Consider the following 23,749-nt stretch of genomic DNA (forward strand, 5'->3'; position numbering starts at 1 on the left):
CTATACTCCCATCAGCAGCCAACTGAGTTGAGCGCCAACTCCGCCCTTGGCTCTATGTACAGACAGACTTTATGTACAGGGCCACCGTCGTCACGTTGATGCTGCTGGAAAGCACTAGAGTTGAAGGCAAGGTCAGTTGGCAGCTGACCAAATTGTTAATTTTCTTAAAAAAATAAAAATGTTCAAGAACTATTAGCTTTATAAAGTATACAAAATACCACAAAGCAAATTTAAAAAATAAAAAAAAAGATTTTTTTTTCTTATATATATATTATATATATCAATTTTCTTATTTTTTTTCTTGTCGTCTTCTTGAGGTACTAGAGATCCTGAGGTAGTTCAGTAAAATGCATATTAAATTCGTTTTCCTGGCCAACACTGTTCAACACGTCCCTTAAGTGTTAACTTATCCTCAACTCTAAATATATATTTATATATCTATAAAATGCATCCGAATTTATAAAATGCCACTATCAATACCAGCACAGGGGCACCCCGTTAAACCACCGATGGGGCCCCTGTCCAATCAAACAAGAGTATTACCCCTAGCCCTGCCCATCCGTCTAAACCCCTTCCCGTAATCTTTCATCATCCTACCAGGACTCAAAGCAATGCCTTTTTCTTTCCACAGAAAACTCAGGAGAGAAAGCTTCAACCAATTAAACACTTCATCCAGGGCGAAAAACAATTCTAAATAAAAAAAGGTAAAAACTGAAACGAGTGTCAAAATGAACACCTGTCATCAACATGTGAGGTGGTGAGTGTTACCACACCAGGGAGGGGGATATTTCTTAGGTCTTGGTGTTTTCTACAAAAAAAAAGGAACCAATCAGGACCCATCCGTGTGGTGAGAGGGTGTGACAACGTTGGAACCCTCTGAAGTATAATCTCAGAGAGGTGAGGTGATTTTGGGGGGGGGGGGGGGGGGTTAAGGTCTATCCACATTGTGGTGTTGGTCAAGGAGGTCATTGAGAGGGGTATGGGGTGTACAGTCGGGTACCCATGACCCTTAACCCCTGAGATGAGCGTGTCGTCCCTGCCCGTGTTACCCCTCTGGTCTGTCTTCTGGGGGCCAGTGACTGGACCGCCCGGTCTACTTCCGGGAGGGCCGGGCGAGCCCGTCCCCACGGGACGGCCCCTCCCCACGGGGCGAGGGTTTTGGCTGTTGTTGCCGCCTCACATGTGACAATATCTCCTGGATCTTCCTCTGGGCCAGCTGGGGAGAGGTCAAAGGGCAAAGGTCAGGAACCTCATCTAACACTGGCATGCACACAGCCATTGCTTCTAAGGTGAGTAGAATAAAGAATTCACCAAGAAGGTTAATGTGGCGGCTTCTGAAACGGCACCCTATAGTACTGAAATGGCACCCTATAGTACTGAAATGGCACCCTATTCCTTATATACAGAGCCTTGCAAAAGTATTCAGATCTCTTGGATTTCTTCACATTGTGTTACAAAGTGGGATTCATCAACAATCTACACAAAATACTCTGGCATATATTAAAGATGAATGTCTGTTGCATTAGTATTCAGTTTCCTGAGTCCATACATGTCAGACACCTTTGGTAGCCATTACAGCTGTGTCTTCTTGGGATTGTACAATATTTGCCCCTTTTCAAAATGCTTCAAGCTCTGTCAAGATGTTGGGGATCATTGCCAGACAGCTATTTTTAAGTTCTGCCATAGTATTTCAATCAGATTAATGTCAAAACTTAGCCTCTTCAGAACATTCAGTCTTGTTATGCAACTTGTGTAGATTTGGCTTTGTGTTGTAGGTTATTGTCCTACTGACAGGTAGTGCTAACAGCGCCACCAGAGTCTCTGGGTTCGCCCCCAGGCTCTGTCGCAGCCGGCCGCGACCGGGAGGTCCGTGGGGCGACGCACACTAGCGTTGTCTGGGTTAGGGAGGGTTTGGCCGGTAGGGATTTCCTTGTCTCATCACGCTCCAGCGACTCCTGTGGCGGGCTGGGCGCAGTGCGCGCTAACCAAGGGGGCCAGGTGCACGGTGTTTCCTCCGACACATTGGTGCGGCTGGCTTCCGGGTTGGAGGCGCGCTGTGTTAAAGAAGCAGTGCGGCTTGGTTGGGTTGTGCCTCGGAGGACGCATGGCTTTCGACCTTCGTCTCTCCCGAGCCCGTACGGGAGTTGTAGCAATGAGACAAGATAGTAATTACTAGCGATTGGATACCACGAAAATTGTGGAGAAAAGGGGATAAAATTTATTTAAAAAAAATAATTATAAAAAATAAAATAAAAAAGTGTTCCTTTGCCATGTTTTTTTTATTGCAGTATTACTTTAGTACCTTGGTGCATACAAGATGCATGTTCAGAATAATTGTAACTTGTTAATTGGTGTTCTTTTCACTGTCATTGAGGTCATTATTGTAGCGCCACTACAATGTTGATCCATCCTTAGCTCTCCCGTCATCGCCACTGAAATCTGGAGCTCTTAGAACCACCCATGGCCTCATGGTGACATACCTCAGCAGTTTCATTCCGGTCCTGCAGCTCAGTTCAGAAGAACAACTTCATCTTTAATGTGTCTGGGTGGTTTAATACATCATAACAATTAACTTTATCATGCTTAAAGAGATTCAATGTCTGATTTGTTATTGTTAACCATCTACCAATCACTGCCCTTTATGAGTCTTATGAAAAAAAAACTCCCTGGTCTTTGTAGTTGATTCTGTGCTTGAAATTCACTACTTGACTGAGGGACCTTAAAGATGTATGGGGACAGAGGAATGGTTACTAATTTAAAAATCATGTCAACCCCTATCATTTCAGATTGAGTCCATGTACACTTTGTGATTTGTTAAGCCACATTTTACTCCTGAACCAATTTAGGCTTGACAAAAAAAGACAATACCACTTTGTAAAAATAAAATGTGAAGAAGTCCAAAGGGTCTGAATACTTTGGAGCACGACCCTGGTCAAAACTAGTGCCCTTGATAAGAAATAGGGTGCCATTTCAGAAGCAGACATTGGTTAATGCTACACAGCTGTGAAGCAGTATGGTGGACAATCATTACATAAGGAAGCAGACATTGTACATTTTACTGAAACCACATCTGTTGGCTTTACCAAGGTTCAACAACCCAACTATACTCCCTTTCCCCTACAGCAGTGGTTCCCAATTTATTTTTTTGAAGGAACTCAGTCCAGCAAGTTTTAATAGTAGAATGCACAAGGTACAATTTCAAAATTGGGTAGTGCATCAGTTTGTCATGTCAGTCATTGCATACCTTATAGATATAACTTATCAGAAATGTCCAGATCAACAAGCCCATGTCAGCTAACGTTTTTTTAGCCCATAGATTTTGTTGTAATGTTTGAGTCACTCAAATATCAAACGCACATTAGACATGGCAAAATGTATATAATTGCAGGAAATAAGCTTGGAACCTGCAACATGAGGGGGTGTGAACAGTTTGTGCCCATAGATAGACGGGGTGCATGAACGCACACAGGGGGGTGCAGGATGTTCCCCAATAATGGAAGGGGCCATAGTGAAGAAGTTTGGGAACCCCTGCCCTACAGCGCACAGCTATACTCCCTTTACCCTACAGTAGGGATTCATATTTTACAGAGAATCTACCAAGTTACAATACTGGGAATAATTTATCACGAGAGCCCCGGGAAATACCTCAAATCGGAAGTGCCCACTTAAAGCATTTAAAAATCAAGATATGGCCGACATGCCAGGGTTCTCCCCAAAGAGGGGTGCTGCGCCACCTTGTCGGCACCACTATGGAAAGATTTCAGAGCAAATTAAACAGATTCAGTCATGATAGAGTAACCATTTTTCATTACGTTATGAATTGCGAAACAGGCCATTCATAAATTGAGCGTCATCATGTTCCTCAATTCAGAGCATTTTAGGAGTAGGTGATGACAGAGCACACTCAGGACACACCCAGAGTATAGCGTTAGCCAATCAAACATAACGGCAGTCAAATGACAAAAGTTGCTAAGCTTGCTAGATAACCTCCAAAGAATGACAGAATCTCCTATTTTTGTCAAAATCTAGTTGATTATACAGATAGCAGATCAGCTCATGAATAACTGGGGAGTGAAAATAGTTTAAATAGCAAGGTATTTTAACAGGGACCAACTCGGTTTTAAAAATATCCATATCTACTCATACCGTTTGTTCATCACACATTCTCTACCGAAGCTCTCATACGGTTAAGCAAGTACGAGAGAAATGTTACAGCGGTATTTTGACATGCGTAGGCAAGAAGTGTGCTTTGATAATGCAACCTATATACACTGCTCAAAAAAATAAAGGGAACACTTAAACAACACAATGTAACTCCAAGTCAATCACACTTCTGTGAAATCAAACTGTCCACTTAGGAAGCAACACTGATTAACAATAAATTTCACATGCTGTTGTGCAAATGGAATAGACAAAAGGTGGAAATTATAGGCAATTAGCAAGACACCCCCAAAAAAGGAGTGATTCTGCAGGTGGTGATCACAGACCACTTCTCAGTTCCTATGCTTCCTGGCTGATGTTTTGGTCACTTTTGAATGCTGGCGGTGCTCTCACTCTAGTGGTAGCATGAGACGGAGTCTACAACCCACACAAGTGGCTCAGGTAGTGCAGTTCATCCAGGATGGCACATCAATGCGAGCTGTGGCAAAAAGGTTTGCTGTGTCTGTCAGCGTAGTGTCCAGAGCATGGAGGGGCTATCAGGAGACAGGCCAGTACATCAGGAGACGTGGAGGAGGCCGTAGGAGGGCAACAACCCAGCAGCAGGACCGCTACCTCCGCCTTTGTGCAAGGAGGTGCACTGCCAGCGCCCTACAAAATGACCTCCAGCAGGCCACAAATGTGCATGTGTCTGCTCAAACGGTCAGAAACAGACTCCATGAGGGTGGTATGAGGGCCCGACGTCCACAGGTGGGGGTTGTGCTTACAGCCCAACACCGTGCAGGACGTTTGGCATTTGCCAGAGAACACCAAGATTGGCAAATTTGCCACTGGCGCCCTGTGCTCTTCACAGATGAAAGCAGGTTCACACTGAGCACATGAGCACATGTGACAGACGTGACAGAGTCTGGAGACGCCGTGGAGAACGTTCTGCTGCCTGCAACATCCTCCAGCATGACCGGTTTGGCGATGGGTCAGTCATGGTGTGGGGTGGCATTTCTTTGTGGGGCCGCAGAGCCCTCCATGTGCTCGCCAGAGGTAGCCTGACTGCCATTAGGCACCGAGATGAGATCCTCAGACCCCTTGTGAGACCATATGCTGACACATGCACTTTGTGGCCTGCTGGAGGTCATTTTGCAGGGCTCTGGCAGTGCACCTCCTTGCACAAAGGCGGAGGTAGCGGTCCTGCTGCTGGGTTGTTGCCCTCCTACGGCCTCCTCCACGTCTCCTGATGTACTGGCCTGTCTCCTGGTAGCGCCTCCATGCTCTGGACACTACGCTGACAGACACAGCAAACCTTTTTGCCACAGCTCGCATTGATGTGCCATCCTGGATGAACTGCACTACCTGAGCCACTTGTGTGGGTTGTAGACTCCATCTCATGCTACCACTAGAGTGAGAGCACCGCCAGCATTGAAAAGTGACCAAAACATCAGCCAGGAAGCATAGGAACTGAGAAGTGGTCTGTGTTCACCACCTGCAGAATCACTCCTGTTTTGGGGGGTGTCTTACTAATTGCCTATAATTTCTACCTTTTGTCTATTCCATTTGCACAACAGAATGTGCAATTTATTGTCAATCATTGTTGCTTCCTAAGTGGACAGTTTGATTTCACAGAAGTGTGATTGACTTGGAGTTACATTGTGTTGTTTAAGTGTTCCCTTTATTTTTTTGAGCAGTGTATTTCAGAATGAAGTTAGGAATCTTCATGTGAGACAGGAGTCATCATTGAGGGAAAATGCTACCAGACTTCATATGTAGTGAATTGTGCAGACCCATCAAACTTGTGACTGTTTGAAGTGTCACAATGACAGCTATAGGTTCTACTGCAGGTGTTTCCTGTAGGGATTATTAACTGCATTTGGGTCGCTTGTGCAGTCCGGCAGTGTCAATGCGTGTACTTTGAATTAATGCAGACTGAATTAAATATGCTAGGCTAAAGGCTTCCGTGGGACAACCCGTTTGGATAATGCACCTTATTTTTCTTTTCTTATCTGATGCTGTTCCTGTTGTGCATTTTGTGGAATTGCATTAGTGCCAAATGTTGTAATTTCCCAAGTCTTGTCATCACATCTTTTTCAGTCCCAGGATCCTCGTTACTCATGTTAATCCCTACGACACATTCTAATGGTCAGTTTCAGCATGAACCAGCCTTTTAACCCACTGACCACAGCTGACTGGGATGAATATCCCCCTGCCAGATATGACTCAGTGCCACTAGCAGACACTGCCTTACCCAGTGACAGGGCTGGAGGAACATCCTTGAAATGATAGATCAATCCATCTGATCCTTTCAAAACATCAGTTTGACCAACATTATTATTTGCTGTTGCAATTTTAAAATACACTAATCAAACTTCACTTGAAGTGTAACAGGTCCCGTGTGGCTCAGTTGGTAGAGCATGGCGCTTGCAACGCCAGAGTTGTGGGTTCATTCCCCGCGGGGGGACCAGGATGAATATGTATGAACTTTCCAATTTGTAAGTCGCTCTGGATAAGAGCGTCTGCTAAATGACTTAAATGTAAATGTAACATACCTGGCTTGCATAGAAGTGTCCAGTGATTTTGACGATGACCTGGTCATTCTCATCAGGTGTCTGGTCTCTGGGGACCACCACCTCAGCACTGGTCAGGTTCTGCAGCTCATTGACCTGGGGGGAGGGCGAGAAGTGGAGAAAACAAGACATTATAAAAGATACAGCCTAGGTAATCAGTGGTGCTTTCAATTATTCTGCAGCACAATTAGAATACATCTGCAACCATAGTCACACACAGGAGTCTGCGTACCGTTTTGCCTCCCTTTCCGATGACACGACCAGCAGCGAAGGAGGGCACCTTGATGTGAGCCTCCAGTTTCACCTCCTCCTTCGGCCCAAAGAAGTTCTCCTCCTTTAGCTTCCCAAAGATACGACCCTGAGCCTGGAACAGGGCCAAGAGTCAGTCAGAGGAGTTTTCACAACCCTTGATTGAAGCGTCTTCATCTTGAAAATATCTTAATTAACTTGACCGGGACAACGGGCATCAATCAACATCTGAATGTGTCAGATTTAGTCAGCTAGCCAGTTAACTGTACAGACTACCATTTTGTTCTATGGATTTCTGGTAACAAAAAAGACAACGCTTTTCATCTGGTGTTGTGGGTATTGGACACTGCATGGCTGGTGGAGAAAGCGAGAGTGGTCCCAAGGGCTCCTACCTTGAACTGGGCCTCTGGTGGTCCAGCGATGATCACCATCCTCTGCTTGGTGTCCATGCCGTCTGGAGGTGCTACCTGAGGGGAGAGACAACACACGTTAACACACCAGCACACACTTTACCTGATCTAAATCAGGTCCCACTGCTTCCCTTTACCCCATTATGGGTGCATCATAACAGCCTGAAGAGGGCACCACCCAAAACCAATCTGAACTGGAGCTCTAATCCAATATGCAGTTGTGGAGATCTGAGAGGATTGATGGATAAGACGAAAAAGGAATCTGAATATTTGAAATTAAAATACCTGGTTTGCATCTACGACACGGACTTCATCTGCACTGATCTAAAATGGAGGGGGGGGGGGGGGGGAGAGAAAAGGTGAAGAGAACAAAATGATATGAGAAGCTATTTTAGGTTATTGAGACGCAGCTCAAACCCCTCCTGTCAGTTAAGTCCCTCACCTTGATGGAGGCTCCGGCATAGCGCGACAGCTGCTTGATGTGTTGACCCTGTTTTCCGATGATCGCTCCGACCGCCAGCGCCGGGATGAACAGATGGACCGTCTCCGACTCCGGCTGCCCTTGGCCCTGTGGAACAGTAGAGGCCACACGACCGTAATGAGAACACAACAGAGCCAGTCTGAGCGTAAGGAGACCATACCAGACAAACAGCGATAGCAGCCCAGTTGACCACAACCAAGCAACACAGGAAGAAGACTCACAGGGCTGGCGTTCCAAATGGTTCCCCATTCCCTCTTTAGAGCACTACTTTATTTACTTTTTCTCCCCAATTTCATAATTTCCAAATTGGTAGTTACAGTCTTGTTCCATTGCTGAAACTCCCGTACGGACTCGGGAGAGGTCCAGAGCCATGCGTCCTCCGAAACACGACCCTGCCAAGCCGCACGGTTTCTAGACACTTCTCGCTGAACCTGGAAGCCAGCCACACCACTGTGTCGAGGAAACGCCATACAACTGGCGACCGAAGTAGGCACCCGGCCCGCCACAAGGAGTCGCTAGAGCACGATGGGACGAGGACATCCATCCAAACCCGGATGACGCTGGGCCAATTGTGCGCCGCCTACTGGGTCTCCCGGTCGCGACACAGTGCACTACTTTGGATCAGAGCACTATGAGCCCTGGTCTAAAGCAGTGAAATAGAGGGTCATTTAAGACACTGCCACGGAGAACGGAAGCAGACATGATAGGAAACTTCCTAAGTGTTTTATTAAATATGAGGAATAACTTTGTTAACCAGTCAAATCTATCCCCTCCGTAGCATATAGAATCACTATAGCACTGCATAACCATGAAACTGTACATACATATTTGAAGAGGTTGAATACAACTAAACAAAATCCTCAACTTCCAAACGTGGAGTGGGTCCCAATTATCTCTCCTTTCTCCCCAAGTGAGCACTTGTTCCCTTCCCTTCATGGTTTTGAAAGAAAAAAAAAGACTGTTATATGAACATTCCCTCCTGCCCATGACAATACAATTAAATTAGTGGGGAGTAGTGAACGAGTGAGGAAGGAGAGATTTTTGGGACGCACCCAGGCTGTAAGAGACCCTGACTCTAGAAAGATGAGAAAATCTAGCATCCAGCACCTAGCTCAGGTAAACAGCATTCCCAGAGGGATCGCCATTTCTCTGCAGCAACTGAAAATATCCAACTAAACCACAGTATATGGATGGACCACTCAGATAATCCCTTTCAGAATCCTTGACCCGGCTCAGTCACTCACCAGCGCTTCCACACACACATTACAACATATTATTGTATTAAAAAGATGACTTGCAGCAAACTGCGTGGGCTCAGTGCACATGCCTGGTGTTAGAGGGAAGTGAAATGGGTGAGATCTTTTAGATGAAGGGGCAGGGAGGCATAGTCCTGGAGGGATTACTAATTACTATTCCCTATTTAGTGCACGCATAGGACTCTGGTCAAAAGTAGTGCACTATAGGGAATAGGGTGCCGTTTGGGACAGCGCAGCTGGTTTTAATCTAGAGGACACCAACTCATTACACTTCAGTTGGGGGTAAAGTCATCCAACCAGAGAACACATTCAGAAGGCTCCAGATGGGAGCAAACCTTTTCACCAGGAGGCTGTTCCAGATCAAATTGTCTAATAGAAAGGTGCCTGTTTGGAAACACCTGCGACCATTTGTAACCTTCTAAACATGCCACGGTGTTTAATTGCTTCACTTTCTTCAGCTGAAGATTTGAGGCCAAACTAAACCCAGTAGAAGCTGTGGCCACCACCCAGCAGATTTTAGCGAAATGAACACAAACATGAGTTAGGCAATCCCTAGGGGTCATAGGTTACTGGGAGGGGCTTAGCTGTGGCAAGCCCTGCCTTTCTACCCAATCCAGCAGCTAGCAGCCAGAAGCCGTGCAAAGCACTGTGGGAAGGGAGACTTACAGAAAGGGGCTGGCTGCTCGCCGACAGCACAGACGCCCAAAATGGCCCTTCGCCCCCGATGTAACTGCTCTATAGGAGAGAATAACACAAAACCAAGTCACTGTCCTGCCCCCAAATGGCTGCTCTATAAGGAGAGAGGAACACAGACACGGTCACTGAAAGATCCAAAATGTCTTCTCAGTCAGAGGTTGGTCTGTTGTAGGTTTCTTCTTGCAGAACTGCTCTGTAAGGAGGGGACATCTTTAAGCATCACCAAGAGGCACTGTGGAGTAAACCCAGGGAGGTGGGGGTCCAGACACTCACCCCGAATGAGGAGTAGCCACCCTGGGCACCGGGAGGTGGGGCGTTGTGTCCCATGGAGGGGCCCATACCTGGAGCACCACCAGGGAACAAACCCAAGGCATTCAGGTTGAGTCCTGGAATCAGGTTAGACTGGAGCTGGGTAGAGAGAAAGATTTACTACTAGACAAAATTAACTAAGAACAGAAACATTTATCTGGGATAAACCACTCAAATAAAGTTAACTTTTTATGTGGGTAGCTGCACAGCCTAAAAAAAGCCATGATCTCCCAGGTTGCATCCCAAATGACACCCTATAGTACACAAAGGTTTAAGTAGGGTGCCATTTTGAACAACTCCAGATGATTTGGTTCCACCAACAGAGTGCCCCCAGTGGGTTAGAACAAGGACCTACGTTCATTGCGGCCACGTCGTTCTCATACGACTCCCTGACCTTCTTCATCACTTCCTCCTCAGCGCGGGAGCACGCCTCGATGGAACCCTTCACTGTGATGGTTCTCTCAGGGTTGTACAGCGTCAGGTCCTGGAGACTGGAGAACATCCATTACCACCTCGGTTTCTAATGTGTGTGTCTTATGAGACATTAGTCATGACTGTCCCGTGAGGCTCTAAATAGGTCAGATCAGCTTGCAATAAATAACTTCAACCAGACCACCTCTCACCCGCAGAGGGGGGGGGGAGAGAAAACTAGTGGGGGTTAACACCTCATGCCCTGTTATAAATCAAGGACAGAACACTCCTCTCCAAATTCACCCAAGGAACGTGCTTTAAGACTTTGATCAAACTAACACGTTCGAAAGCAACAATATTTCTAATATGGAACGTGGGGAACGGACAGAGGTGACCTAAAAGAAGACTCATGTCGTCTTGGTTGTTATTTTGCGGTGATGAAATAAAAAAATGTTATAAAGGAAATACTGTAACTTGAAAAGTACACACTACATGTAAAGTTTCCATCTTGTGCATGCTATATGAAACGTGTTGTTGAGGGATGTGATTTTAGAAACTATAAGAGGAAATTGTTTTTATAACTGCACAGTACGTAGTCACCGCCCCCTTGAGTGAGGTCAGAGAGCGTGTCAGCCTGACGGAACCGCCCCTTAACAAACTGTATAAAATGGGTTAAGAATCAACATTAGACTAGAGACGTAGAGCTGCAGCCCACATTTAAAGTGGTTTGAACTCCATCTCAACATGAGGTAGACAACTGGTAGATCTCCCAGACAACTGGTACGCTGATTATCTGTCCTAAGCATTTAGAAAATCGAATTGAAGTGGGACCATTCTACCAATCTGCTCAAATCACCGTATTACACTACTCATCACCCAACTGGGAACCATCTATACGACTGGCTAGCCTATCTTCAAAGAGGAAGCTTCAGGAGCGAATGGAAAGAAATTCAACTCTGTAGTTCTGTTCAGGACTACATGACAAGTCACGGGATAACGCACAACTACAAAAGACAACAGTATGAGACTTGTGGGAACCATTTTGGACAATCAGAGCCTAACAAGCGTACAGCGAAAAGGCCCAACCACCTTCCCAAGGAGGCCAGTTCCGAGATTTACGACCTTTCACGTAAATACACTCATGATTTCTTAGTCCAAGCGGGCGGCGGTCTGTGTGTAAAGTATAGGTGCTAAAATTGAGAGTAGTTTCTGAAATGTACCAACGTTAAGTCAGTCTCGGTCCCTCTCCATGTCTTCTGTAACAAGCAGCCATATTGTTGTCCGTCTGCTAGGGACCTGTTTTTAAATGTATTCAGTGTGTATGTTTGTCCTGTGTTACCATTTAGTTAGCTAGTAAATAAATAATTAAGCCAATTTGTGTAGTACTGAATAATAAGTAAGGCTGGGATTTTTGCAGTGTCAGGAGGTTACGACTTCAGAATGATGATATGATACAAGGTAATGATTATTAAGATTACTGTTTATCGATGAAATTGGTAAAAACATTTGAGTTTAATTCGGGAGATGGTAACTAGGAACCGCTGTCGTGGTGCCCTAAATCCTAATGAGTTAAATGTTGCATGATAAATGTAAAGATCGGGTAACAATTAAACATGGTGGATTAAATAAATCAGATTAATGTTAGAAGTCAAGTCACATCTAGGGTTGCAAAGGGTTGGAAACTTTCTGGTAAATTTACAGTATTTTCCAGAAAATTTCTCATGGGAAGTTAAGCCCGGGAATTTTGCTTAAATTCAAAAACGTTTGCTTATAACAGTTTACCTTTTGGGGGGGATACACAAGACAATTCTAGGTCTTGTGGCATATTTTGGTTAAGCTATCCCCAATTCAATGGAATTGTAACCCTCTGCATGTGCAGTGCATTCCTCCATCACATGTACAGCTGATTCTCAAGATCTTGCACACTAATGAGATGCTATTGAGCCCACACTACTACACTGTCTGATCCAAGGATTACATGCTTTCTGGTAAATTTTGATTACAATACTGGGTGGGGTGAATATATTTTGTATGACAAAATATTTTTTGTTAACTAGTAAATAGTAGCCTACAGCAAAGTGTGTTTAAATCATTTCTAAACTTACTCATTTCTGCTACCATGTGGTTTTAGCTTGCTTGAGCCTGCTAATTGAGGAGTGTTAATTCACCGGTTTCCATTCAGGTTATTTTAAAACATTTATCTTACAAAGGAGTTGTTTAATCTAACTGCTTAACTATTTATCTGTACATGGATTTTTATTTGGTTTGTTTTTTTTTTTACTCTTTTTTCCTAATCGTCACAGGAAAATGCCACAGGCACTGATGTGTGGAGACATTTCAGTGCAGCTAATGTAGAAGGAAAAGCTGTGTACATTTGCAAATACTATGCCAAATCATATGTGAAGAATGCAACAAAGATGCAGAATCATCTGGCCAAGTGCATAAAGTTCCATCAGCGCTCACAACAAGCAACCTCTGACAGAAGTCCCTCTACTTCTATTTGAGGTGAAAATTATGAATCAGACACCTTATCAATAGCAACAGCTCATGGTCCTCCTGGAATCAGAAGTTTTTGTTTGACTCAATGGAGGAACGTAGGCAGAGAAATGCTGACGAATGTCTTACTCGAGCTGAGTATGCAACTGGTTCACCTCTGACGCTCACAGGCAATGTGTATTGGAAGAGATATCTGAATGTTCTTCACCCTGCATACCAGACATGCTGAGCTACTCATTTGCTGAATGCAGAGTTCAACAGAGTTCAAGTGAAGGTCAAGCAAATCATAGAGAAAGCAGAAAGAATTGCAACCATCCCTGATGGGTGGTCGAATGTTTGTGGGTAAGGAATAATTAACTACATCAATCTCCAACCCTCAACCAGTATTCTACCAGAGCAGACAAGGGACAGACACACCCGTCTCTACATTGCAGATGAGCTGAAGGCAGTCAATGCCCTTGGACCACAGGAGGTATTTGCACTGGTGACAGACAATGCTGCGAACATGAAGGCTGCTTGGTCTTAAGTGGAGGAGTTCTACCCTCACAACACACCCATTGGCTGTGCTGCTCATGCATTCAATCTGCTCCTCAAGGACATCATGGCACTGAAAACAATGGATACACTCTACAAGAGAGCCAAGGAAATGGTTAGGTATGTTAAGGGCCATCAAGTTATAACAGTAATCTACCTCACCAAGCAAAGTGAGAAGAATAAGAGCACCACATTGAAGCTGCCCAGAAACACCCGCTGGGGTGGTGTTGTCATTATGTTTGACAGTCTCTTGGAGGGGAAGGAGTCTCTCCAAGAAAATGGCCATATCACAGTCTGCCGATATGGACAGCCGCCATCAAGAGGATCCTCCTGGATGATGTATTTTGGGAGAGTAGTAAGCAGCCTGAAACCTGTAGCAGTAGCCATTGCACGGATTGATGGAGACAATGCCATCCTGTCTGATGTTCAGACTCTGCTTGCAGAAGTAAGAGAAGATATCCGTACTGCCCTGCCCACTTCACTGTTGCGCCAAGCAGAAGAAACTGCAGTTCTGAAATACATCAAAAAGCGTGAAGACTTATGCCTGAAGCCTATACACACCGCAGCGTACATGTTGGACCCCAAGTATGCTGTCAAGAGCATCCTGTCAGGTGCAGAGATCAACAAGGCCTATGGTGTCATCACTACCGTGTCTCGCCACCTTGGCCTGGATGAGAGCAAGGTTCTTGGCAGTCTGGCGAAGTACACTTCCAAGCAAGGGCTTTGGGATGGAGATGCAATATGGCAGTCGTGCCAACATATCTCATCAACCACCTGGTGGAAGGGACTGTGGATCTGAGGCTCTTTCCCCTGTTGCCTCCATCATCCTCCAAATACCACCAACATCAGCCGCCTCAGAGCGCAACTGGTCCTTGTTTGGGAACACTCACACCAAAGCATGCAACAGTCTGACCAATACAAGGGTTGAAAAATTGGTGGCCGTCCAGGCAAATTTGAGGCTTTTTGAGACTGACAACGAGCCATCCTCAACAAGGTTGGAAAGTGACAGTGAAGATGAGGCCTCAGAGTCTGATGTCCAAGAGGTGGACATTGAGGAGGTCCAGGGAGAAGACATGGAAGCCTGAGACGAAGACAACCAAGGCTTTAGTTTCTAGACTATAATTTTACAGATCTATGTTGAAAACCTTTTTTGGGAGATGTGATGGATCATTGGGGATCATTCAATATTCCCTTTCTTTTGTTGTTCAGTGAAATCATCCCATGTGAAGTGTCAACTCATATAATTAAACTTAAAATCATAACTAAATATTTATTTTCTTTCTATTGGAAGGATTTAATCATTTGCAATGATGTCTACTTATCATAAGGTAAAAGGTTTATGTTTGTCTCCATACGATATGGTAAATATATCCAATGCAAAAAACATCTACATTAAAATGGTATTAATTCGCACATATTCACGCTAATTCCCACATAATCCCGTTAATTCCCACATAATCCCGTTAATTCCCACATAATCCCGTTAATTCCCACAGAAAGTTTCCTCTGAATGTTGCCCAAAATGTGCAACCCTTGTCATGACACTCATCTTGTTAGCAGTAATCATTCTGATGGTATGTGCAAAGAACCTATAGATTAAGAGCTCCAGAAACAGTCTGCTTCTCAATGCGTTCCCAGAATTATTAGCCAGTCAGAAATCTTGGTTTGAAACCTGTGGCTCGTGTATATGAGTTTATGGGTGATTGTATGGGGATGTTGGTCTTCTTACGGGGAGATGGTGATCTTGGTCTCGGTGTCCACTTCAATCTTTTTTAGGTTCCGTCCTTCCTTCCCGATTAGTCGGCCCACAAAGTTGTTGTGAGCCAGAATCTTCAGTGGAATCTCCTCAGTACTGTGGATAAAGGAGACAGAGATAAGATGGCTCAAGTTATTGAATAATAATTAAGAATAGAAGTTTGGTATCCTAACATGACTAGGCATGGGCAGTTGAACTCAACATGGTGTTGGAGGCCCGCTGGTTATGTGCATGTATGCGTTCTCCAGCTGAACTCACAACTTGGTGTCGAGGGCCTCCTTCAGCATGATCTCCATGATGGTTCTGCAGGCATTGGAGCAACCCTCTGGGGTGGAGTGGACCGTGATGGGCTTCTCTGCTGCTCCCGCATTCTCCTTCCTGTGGATGTCAATCCTAGAGAGGGGCAAGAGGGAGACTGCTTTAGAAGGGAAGAGTCATTTGTCACCATCTAAACAGCCTGTATTCTAGCGGTTACAGTACCAGCTGGTCCCGTACTACTCCCAACCGGAGACAGTCGTTCAATACCCGTGTCCACCCTCCGTACTGGCTCAATCTCACAGAATCACTAAAGATGGGTGAAAAGGTCAATGTCCATCGTTTTCAACTTGAGATGCCTTGAGGTTGACATCAATAGGTAGTTGGAGCCAAAATTAACATTTTCTCAGTGAGTAATTTATTCTGTGGGAGTGAGCTTTATATTGCCAAGCCTCAAAATGTATTGATTTTTATGGTTGTAAATCAAGGCAATGTTCAGTAGCCAAAAATAGCAGATAGAAATGTCATTAAGAGCCAATATGATTCCTTATTCTACATGTAAGAGGGGTGTTTGTTGTACATGCACAACGTTGCGTCCTGCTGAATGCACCCCATTAGAATGTTGTGTAGATGAATGTGTACATGATCAGGGAAGCAGTCCTACTTTGAGTGTGTCTGTTTTGTGACATTGCGAATCGTGGCTCCTTCCTTGCCGATGATGGCTCCTACGAACTGTGTGGGGACGAGTATGCGCAAAGGGACATCCGACTGCAGTTTGGGGCGCGCCCCCAGGCCTGGGGAACCCGATCGCAGAGGGCCACGGGGGACAAAGCCCCTCTTACCCCCTCCCAGGGTCGGGGCGGCAGCAGCCGCCGTCTCGTCAGGGATGTACGACACCTTCAGGGCAAAGTTCTCCATCAGGAAGCCATTCAGCTTTTCCATCGCCCTGGCAACCACAGAGAAAAAGCTGTCAGTCACAAGGCAGGTTTCCATTGATGCAGGTTTTTTTTTAAAAAGCAATGTGGCAAAAAAATTAAACGTGTAATGGAAACTTCAGATATAGGATACATTTTCTAAAAGAGAATTTTTACCGTTCGATGGGGTTGATTTTTATTTTGTTGAACATTCATTATTGTGACAAATGATGGAAACTGTGCTTTTCAAATAAAATGATTGCCCAATAATTTTGAAGGTACGGGGGGGGGGGGGGGGGGGGGGGGCGCGTGTTGTCATGGCCCCAGTTGCATTTGCAAACAAATAATTTCTCTGTACGGAATCCATATCCTATATGTTAACATAGGGTGACCGTGAGCTGTAAGCTAAATAACCAGACGGGAAGTTAACAATGGCTTATTAGGCATAAATAAAATATGTTTTTTTTACCCCCCTTATCGTCATATCCAATTAGGATCTTGTCTCATCGCTGCAACTCCAACAGGCTCAGGAGAGAAGGTCCAGTCATGCATTCTTCGATACATGACCCGCCAAACCGCGCAGCTTAACACACGCCCGCTTAACCCGGAAGCCAGCCTTACCAATGTGTCAGAGGAAACACCATTCAACTGACTACTGAAGTCAGCCTGCAGGCGCCCGGCCAACCACACAAATGTTAATTGTCACATGCGCCACATACACATTCACCGAATACAAACTTACCGTGAAATGCTTACTTACAAGCCCTTAACCAACAATGCAGTTCTAGAAATAGAGTTAAGAAAATATTTACTAATTAAATTAAAAAAAAATATATATAAAAAAGTACAAATAAAATAAAAATAGCAAGTACAGTGCATTCGGAAAGTATTCAGACCTTGACTTTATCCACATTTTGTTACGTTACAGCCTTATTCTAAAATGAATTAAATTGATGAGAAAAACAATCTACACACAATACTCCATAATGACAAAGTGAAAACGAGTTTAGAAATGTTGGCAATTTATTATTATTTTTTAAACCTTTACATAAGTATTTCAGACCCTCTGCTATGAGACTTGAAATGGAGCTCAGGTGCATCCTGTTTCCATTGATCATCCTTGAGTTGTTTCTACAACTTGATTAGAGTCCATCTGTGGTAAATTCAATTGATTGGACATGATTTGGAAAGGCACACGCTTGTCTATATAAGGTCCCACAGTTGACAGTGCATGTCAGAGCAAAAACCAATGTACACCATGTAAAACCAATTATAACCATGTAATTGTCCGTGGATCTCCGAGACAAGATTGTGTCAAGGCACAGATCTGGGGAAGGGAAGGGTACTAAAAGAAATGTCTGCAGCATTGAAGGATCCCAAAAACACAGTGGCCTCCATTATTTTTTATTTAACTAGGCAAGTCAGTTAAGAACAAATTCTTATTTACAATGACGGCCTACCCCGGCCAAACCCTAACCTGGACAACGCTGGGCCAATTGTGCGCAGCCATACAGAACTCCCAATCATGGCCGATTGTGATACAGCCTGGATTCAAACCAGGTCTATAGTGACGCCTCTAGCACAGAGATGCAGTGCCTTAGACCGCTGCACCACTCGGGAGCCTTAAATGGAAGAAGTTTGAAACCACCAAGACCTCTTCTTAGAGCTGGCCGACAGGCTAAACTAAGCAATCGGGGGAGAAGGGCTTTGGTCAGGGTGGTGACCAAGAACCTGATGATCACTCTGACAGAGCTCCAGAGTTCCTCTGTGGAGATGGGAGAACCTCCCAGAAGAAAAACCATCTCTGCAACACTCCACCAATCAGGCATTGATGTTAGAGTGGCCAGATGGAAGCCAGTCCTAAGTAAAAGGCACATGACAGCCTGCTTGGAGTTTGCCAAAAGGCACCTAAAGACTGACCATGAGAAACAAGATTCTCTGGTCTGATGAAACCAAGATTGAACTCAGGCCTGAATGCCAAGCATCACATCGGGAGGAAACCTGGCACCATCCCTACGCTGAAGCATGGTGGCAGCATCATGCTGTGGGGATGTTTTTCAGCATCAGGGCCTGGGAGACTAGTAAGGATCGAGGGAAAGTACAGAGGTCCTTGATGAAAACCTGCTCCAGAGCACTCCGTACATCAGACTGGTGGGACGGTTCACCTTCCAACAGGACAATGACCCTAAGCACACAGCCAAGACAACACAGGAGTGGCTTCGGGACAAGTCTCTGAATGTCCTTGAGTAGCCCAGCCAGAGCTTGGACTTGAAAGAACAGCTCTGTAGATACCTGAAAACAGCTGTACAGCGATTCTCCCCATCCAACCTGACAGAGCTTGAAAGGATCTGTAGAGAAGAATGGGAGAAACTTCCCCAAACACAGGTATGCCAAGCTTGTAGCATCATACCCAAGAAAACTCGAGGCTGTAATCCCTGCCAAACAAATTCAACAAATGACTGAGTAAAGGGTATGACATACCTGACATAAATGTTACTGACAAGTGTAATATTTCAGTGAATTTTTTATACATTTGCTAACATTTCTAAAAACCTGTTTCTGCTTAGTCATTATGGGGTATTGTGTGTAGATTGATGAGGGGGGAAAAAACAATTGAATCCATTTTCCACAAAATGTGGAAAAAGTCAAGGGGTGTCGGTACTGAGTCAATACCGGTACTGAATACCAATACCGGTACTGAGTCAATGTGGTCAGTCGAGGTAATTTGTACATGTAGGTAGGGGTAAAGTGACTACGCATAGATAAACAGCAAGTAGCAGCAGTTTAAAAACAAAGGGGGGGGGGGGGTTCAATGTAAATAGTCCGATGGCCATATGATTCATTGTTCAGCAGTCTTATGGCTTGGGTGTAGAAGCTGTTAAGGAGCATTTTGGACCTAGACTTGGCGCTCAGGTAACACATGCCATGCTGTAGCAGAGAGAACAGTCTATGACTAGGGTAACTTGAGTCTGACAATTTTTGGGGCCTTCCTCTGACACCACTTAGTATATAGGTACTGTATGGCAGGAAACTTGGCTCCAGTGATGTACTGTACGCACTACCCTCTAAGGCAAAGCAGTTGCCATACCAGGCAGTGATGCAACTGGTCAGGATGCTCTCGATGGTGCAGCTGTAGAACCTTTTGAGGATCTGGGGACCCATGACAAATCTTTTCAGTCTCCTGTGCGGGAAAAGGTGTTGTCGTGCCCTCTTCACAACTGTCTTGGGACCATGTTAGTGTGTTGGTGATGTGGACACCAAGAAACATCAAACTCTCAATCTGCTCCATTATAGCCCTGTTGATGAGAATGGGGGTATATTCAGGACCCCCCTTTTCCTGTAGTCCACGAGCATCTCCTTTGTCTTGCTCAAGTTGAGGGAGAGGTGTCTGACCACTTCCCTATAGGTTGTCTCATCGTTGAACAAGCCTACCACAGTTGTGTCGTCAGCCAACTTTATGTGTTAGAGTCGTGCTTGGCCATGCAGTCGTGGGTGAACAGGGAGTACAGGAGGGGACTAAGCACGTTCCACTGAGGGGCTCCCGTGCTGAGGAACGGAGTGTTAGATGTGTTGTTGCCTACCCTTACCATCTGGAGGAGGCCCGTCAGAAAGTCCAGGATCCAGTTTCCAAGTTAATAGAAACACAGCTACTGCCACAGCACTGATAATATATAGCTGTCAGTCACAGGAGGAGGAACCTGCTTGACACCTCTGGATAGGCTACTGATGCAAGGTCAGTTGTGTTCCAAAGTCAACTAACGATTTTATTTTCCCTCACTACTGAAACAAGATCTGGATGATAAAAGCATTAGAAGAATCATGTGTATTAGTGCAGGGGTGGAACAAAACCCTGTTGCTCTTCAAGGCCAGGACTGACTGTCCTGTGAACTGCACTAAATGATCCCATTCATTTTCATACACCGTCCACGCCCACTTTATCAGGAATGGTCAGGGCTCCACACACACCAGAGGGCAGCAGTGAGCTAGCTCCTCTCAGCCAGCATGTTACTCCTATAGCAGCAACTTACAATGGACTGCTTTGGAGGGAGACGAGGAATGCGCTGCACTAACAAATCAAAGGGGATCAATTCAAATGCAGTGTGGGGAAAAGTGCAAACCACCTAAACACGTCTATGCATTCTACAAGAGCAGTCTTAAACTAAGAAACAGTGTGTGCTTACTGTCTGGCCTGGTCCTTGGCACCGTATCGGACGTTGACCACTGCCGTGTCTGTGTCTGTATTTACTGTGGAGGGAGGGAGAGCACGAACTTAACACCCACAGGGCAATACAAGTTTATACACTAAACATGCAACTTCAACTGAACAGTCACAGACCTGAACAAAGATCTACTAGAAAGAGCAGATACAGAAGACACAGAAAGGCTAAGGTGTGTGTATATATATATATATATACCTTGCTCGCAGTTCTCCACTGTGCCATACTGAGCCAACATGCCATCCAGAACCTGAGTCAGAACCACAGGGGAGAGAATGTAATTAGAACCAGACCAGAGAGGAGATCCAGTGAGATACCAATGTCTTTTTCACACTGTCATGGGGACTCAAACGGGCTTTCTAGTGAGTACAGTTTAGTATGTAAGCCTTGTGTGAGAGAACAGCCCATGTCCATCTCCTGTTTCTGTAGCGTGAGGCTGCTTGATGCATCAGTGGACAGGGCAGGACCCTGGACAGGACGTTAGTCTATCGCAGGGCTGCACAGTTCAGTGCAAAACAGGAAACAGCAGAGCAAATTTTGTTCATTCCTGTAAGATTATACAGGTTAACGCCAACGTTCGTCAACACCCAGCAGGTGATCAGGAACACATGCCCTGGGGATAAGTTTCCCCTAGGTACAGATCTAGAATCATATTTACCTCCCCAATTCTAAATTTAACCATTAGTGGAGGAAATGCAAAATTGACCGAAGGGTCGGGGGCAACATACTACAGCCTCATCCCAATGTCACGCCCATGGGCCAATCACGATAATAAACAATTACAGTTAAGCCACAACACATTCATCAATATTTGTATTTACTATGGATCCCCACTACGCTTCCTGGGGTCCAGCAAAATTAAAGGCAGCTTATACACTTTTAAAAACAATACACTCACAGACTGTGTGCCCTCAGGCCCCCCTACTCCACCACAACTACATATATACAGTCCATGTGCACGTGGATAACACCAGAGCCCTATACTACGAACCTGGTTTGAAGAATTAGCGAAGTAATAGAGTTCAACTCGGGATAACCGGTACCACCAATGTGGCTCACCTTTTAGCCAGGTCAATTTCTATGGCAACGAATCCTCCAGAACTAACCTGCTCCATGGTAGGCCAACTCCTGGTTAAACTCCAGTTATCCTGAAAAGTGTTTGAGCTGTGAAATTCTTTTTTTTTTTTTTTTTTTTTTTAACCTTTATTTAACTAGGCAAGTCAGTTAAGAACAAATTCTTATTTTCAATGACGGCCTAGGAACAGTGGGTTAACTGCCTGTTCAGGGGCAGAACGACAGATTTGTACCTTGTCAGCTCGGGGATTTGAACTTGCAACCTTCCGGTTACTAGTCCAACGCTCTAACCACTAGGCTACCCTGCCGCCCCGGTCTGGGTCCCCAGATCCTCCTGAAGACCAATCAAATTCCTTCATTCTCCAGACCAAATGAGGAAGGTGACTGATTAAATATTTTAATCATCAAAATGTTCATGAGTTCAAAATAGCAATGTTCAAATACATACACATTTGAAACTGAAATGTGCAGTAAAACTTTGGTAAAAAAGGGACTTGTGCATTGATAACAGCTCAACACCAAAAACATGGATTTGTTCTGACAAGCACACCAAAGAAAGATATGCATAAGGAAAACTGCCCTTCTAATAACCTGCTGAATCTGCAGGTAAACTTCTTTCATTTAGATTTAGGCAAAAATTAAGTTGTGGCACAGAGCATGGGTTGATGTTTCAACATAATCTCAATGACGAGTTTGGCGGTCGACTAGCCATGTGCGACGTGAACACGCATTTACAAGCCCAGATGGAGCAGGCGCCAGTAAGCAACGGGTGCACAACCAATATCTACCATCGTAACAAGGATTTCTTCGGATGGGGCCACAGTGTCTCCTGACCGCTCCTGTCTCAGCCTCCAGTATTTATGCTGCAGTAGTTTGTGTCGGGGGGCTAGGGTCAGTTGGTTATACCTGGAGTACTTCTCCTGTCTTATCCAGTGTCCTGTGTGAATTTAAGTATGCTTTCTCTAATTCTCTCGTTCTCTCTTTCTTTCTCTCTCTGAGAACCTGAGCCCTAGGACCATACGTCAGGACTACCGGGCATGACGACTCCCTGCTGCCCCCAGTCCGCCTGGCCTTGCTGCTATTCCAGTTTCAATGGTTCTGCCTGCGGTTACGGAACCCCTACCTGTCCCAGACCTGCTGTTTTCAACTCTTAATGATCGGCTATGAAAAGCCAACAGATTTATTCCTGATTATTATTTGACCATGCTTGTCATTTATGAACATTTTGAAAATCTTGGCTCTCTCTAATTTTCTCCTCTCTTTCTTTCTCTCGGAGGACCTGAGCCCTGGGACCATACGTCGGGACTGCCGGGCGTGGTGGCTCCTTGCTGTCCCCAGTCCGCCTGGCCTTGCTGCTATTCCGGTTTCAGCTGTTCTGCCTGCGGTTACGGAACCCCTACCTGTCCCAGACCTGCTGTTTTCAACTCTTAATGATCGGCTATGAAAAGCCAACTGAATATTATTCATGATTATTATTTGACCATGCTTGTCACTTATGAACATCTTGGCATAGTTCTGTTATAATCTCCACCCGGCACAGCCAGAAGAGGACTGGCCACCCCTCATAGCCTGGTTCCTCTCTAGGTTTCTTCCTAGGTTTTGGCCTTTCTAGGGAGTTTTTCCTAGCCACCGTGCTTCTACACCTGCATTCTAGCTGTTTGGGGTTTTAGGCTGGGTCTCTGTACAGCACTTCAAGATATTAGCTGATGTACGAAGGGCTATATAAAATAAACTTGATTGATTGATGAAGCTTGAGCTGGAATGTGATGCTGAAGCTAGCTAATTTTAAATAAGCCCGAGTACATCTAGCTAGATTTGTACCCTCTTATTTAACTAGGCAAGTCAGTTAAGAGCAAACTCTTGTTTACAATGACGGCCTCCTACAGGAAGGGGGCTGAGATTAAAAATACTAATATATGAGTGCACACACACACACCCAGGGAGACATAACAACATAGCAGCACAGAACATGGTACAA

At 45.0% G+C, this 23,749-nt stretch overlaps 1 protein-coding gene across 2 annotated transcripts in view; it reads right to left on the reverse strand.

The window, feature by feature from the left end:
• Positions 1-916: 916 nt before the first annotated feature.
• LOC129830882 (insulin-like growth factor 2 mRNA-binding protein 3) overlaps positions 917-23,749 on the reverse strand; it is a 35,662-nt gene continuing 12,829 nt past the window's right edge. Inside the window, exons 4-17 of one of the 2 annotated variants that reach the window (XM_055893699.1) lie at positions 20,896-20,947; positions 20,662-20,725; positions 16,231-16,512; positions 15,570-15,704; positions 15,285-15,407; positions 10,470-10,605; positions 10,079-10,213; positions 9,776-9,844; positions 7,815-7,940; positions 7,658-7,696; positions 7,355-7,429; positions 6,946-7,077; positions 6,696-6,809; positions 917-1,216 (exon numbers count right to left, since the gene is read on the reverse strand). In XM_055893699.1, coding sequence (XP_055749674.1) covers positions 1,094-1,216; positions 6,696-6,809; positions 6,946-7,077; positions 7,355-7,429; positions 7,658-7,696; positions 7,815-7,940; positions 9,776-9,844; positions 10,079-10,213; positions 10,470-10,605; positions 15,285-15,407; positions 15,570-15,704; positions 16,231-16,512; positions 20,662-20,725; positions 20,896-20,947 — 1,605 coding nt within the window. In that variant the 3' untranslated portion in view covers positions 917-1,093. The remainder of the gene's footprint in view (positions 1,217-6,695; positions 6,810-6,945; positions 7,078-7,354; positions 7,430-7,657; positions 7,697-7,814; positions 7,941-9,775; positions 9,845-10,078; positions 10,214-10,469; positions 10,606-15,284; positions 15,408-15,569; positions 15,705-16,230; positions 16,513-20,661; positions 20,726-20,895; positions 20,948-23,749) is intronic. The other variant, XM_055893701.1, reaches the window with a different exon arrangement.

The sequence above is a fragment of the Salvelinus fontinalis genome, chromosome 32 (assembly GCF_029448725.1).
Source record: "Salvelinus fontinalis isolate EN_2023a chromosome 32, ASM2944872v1, whole genome shotgun sequence".
NCBI classification, from domain to species: domain Eukaryota; kingdom Metazoa; phylum Chordata; class Actinopteri; order Salmoniformes; family Salmonidae; genus Salvelinus; species Salvelinus fontinalis.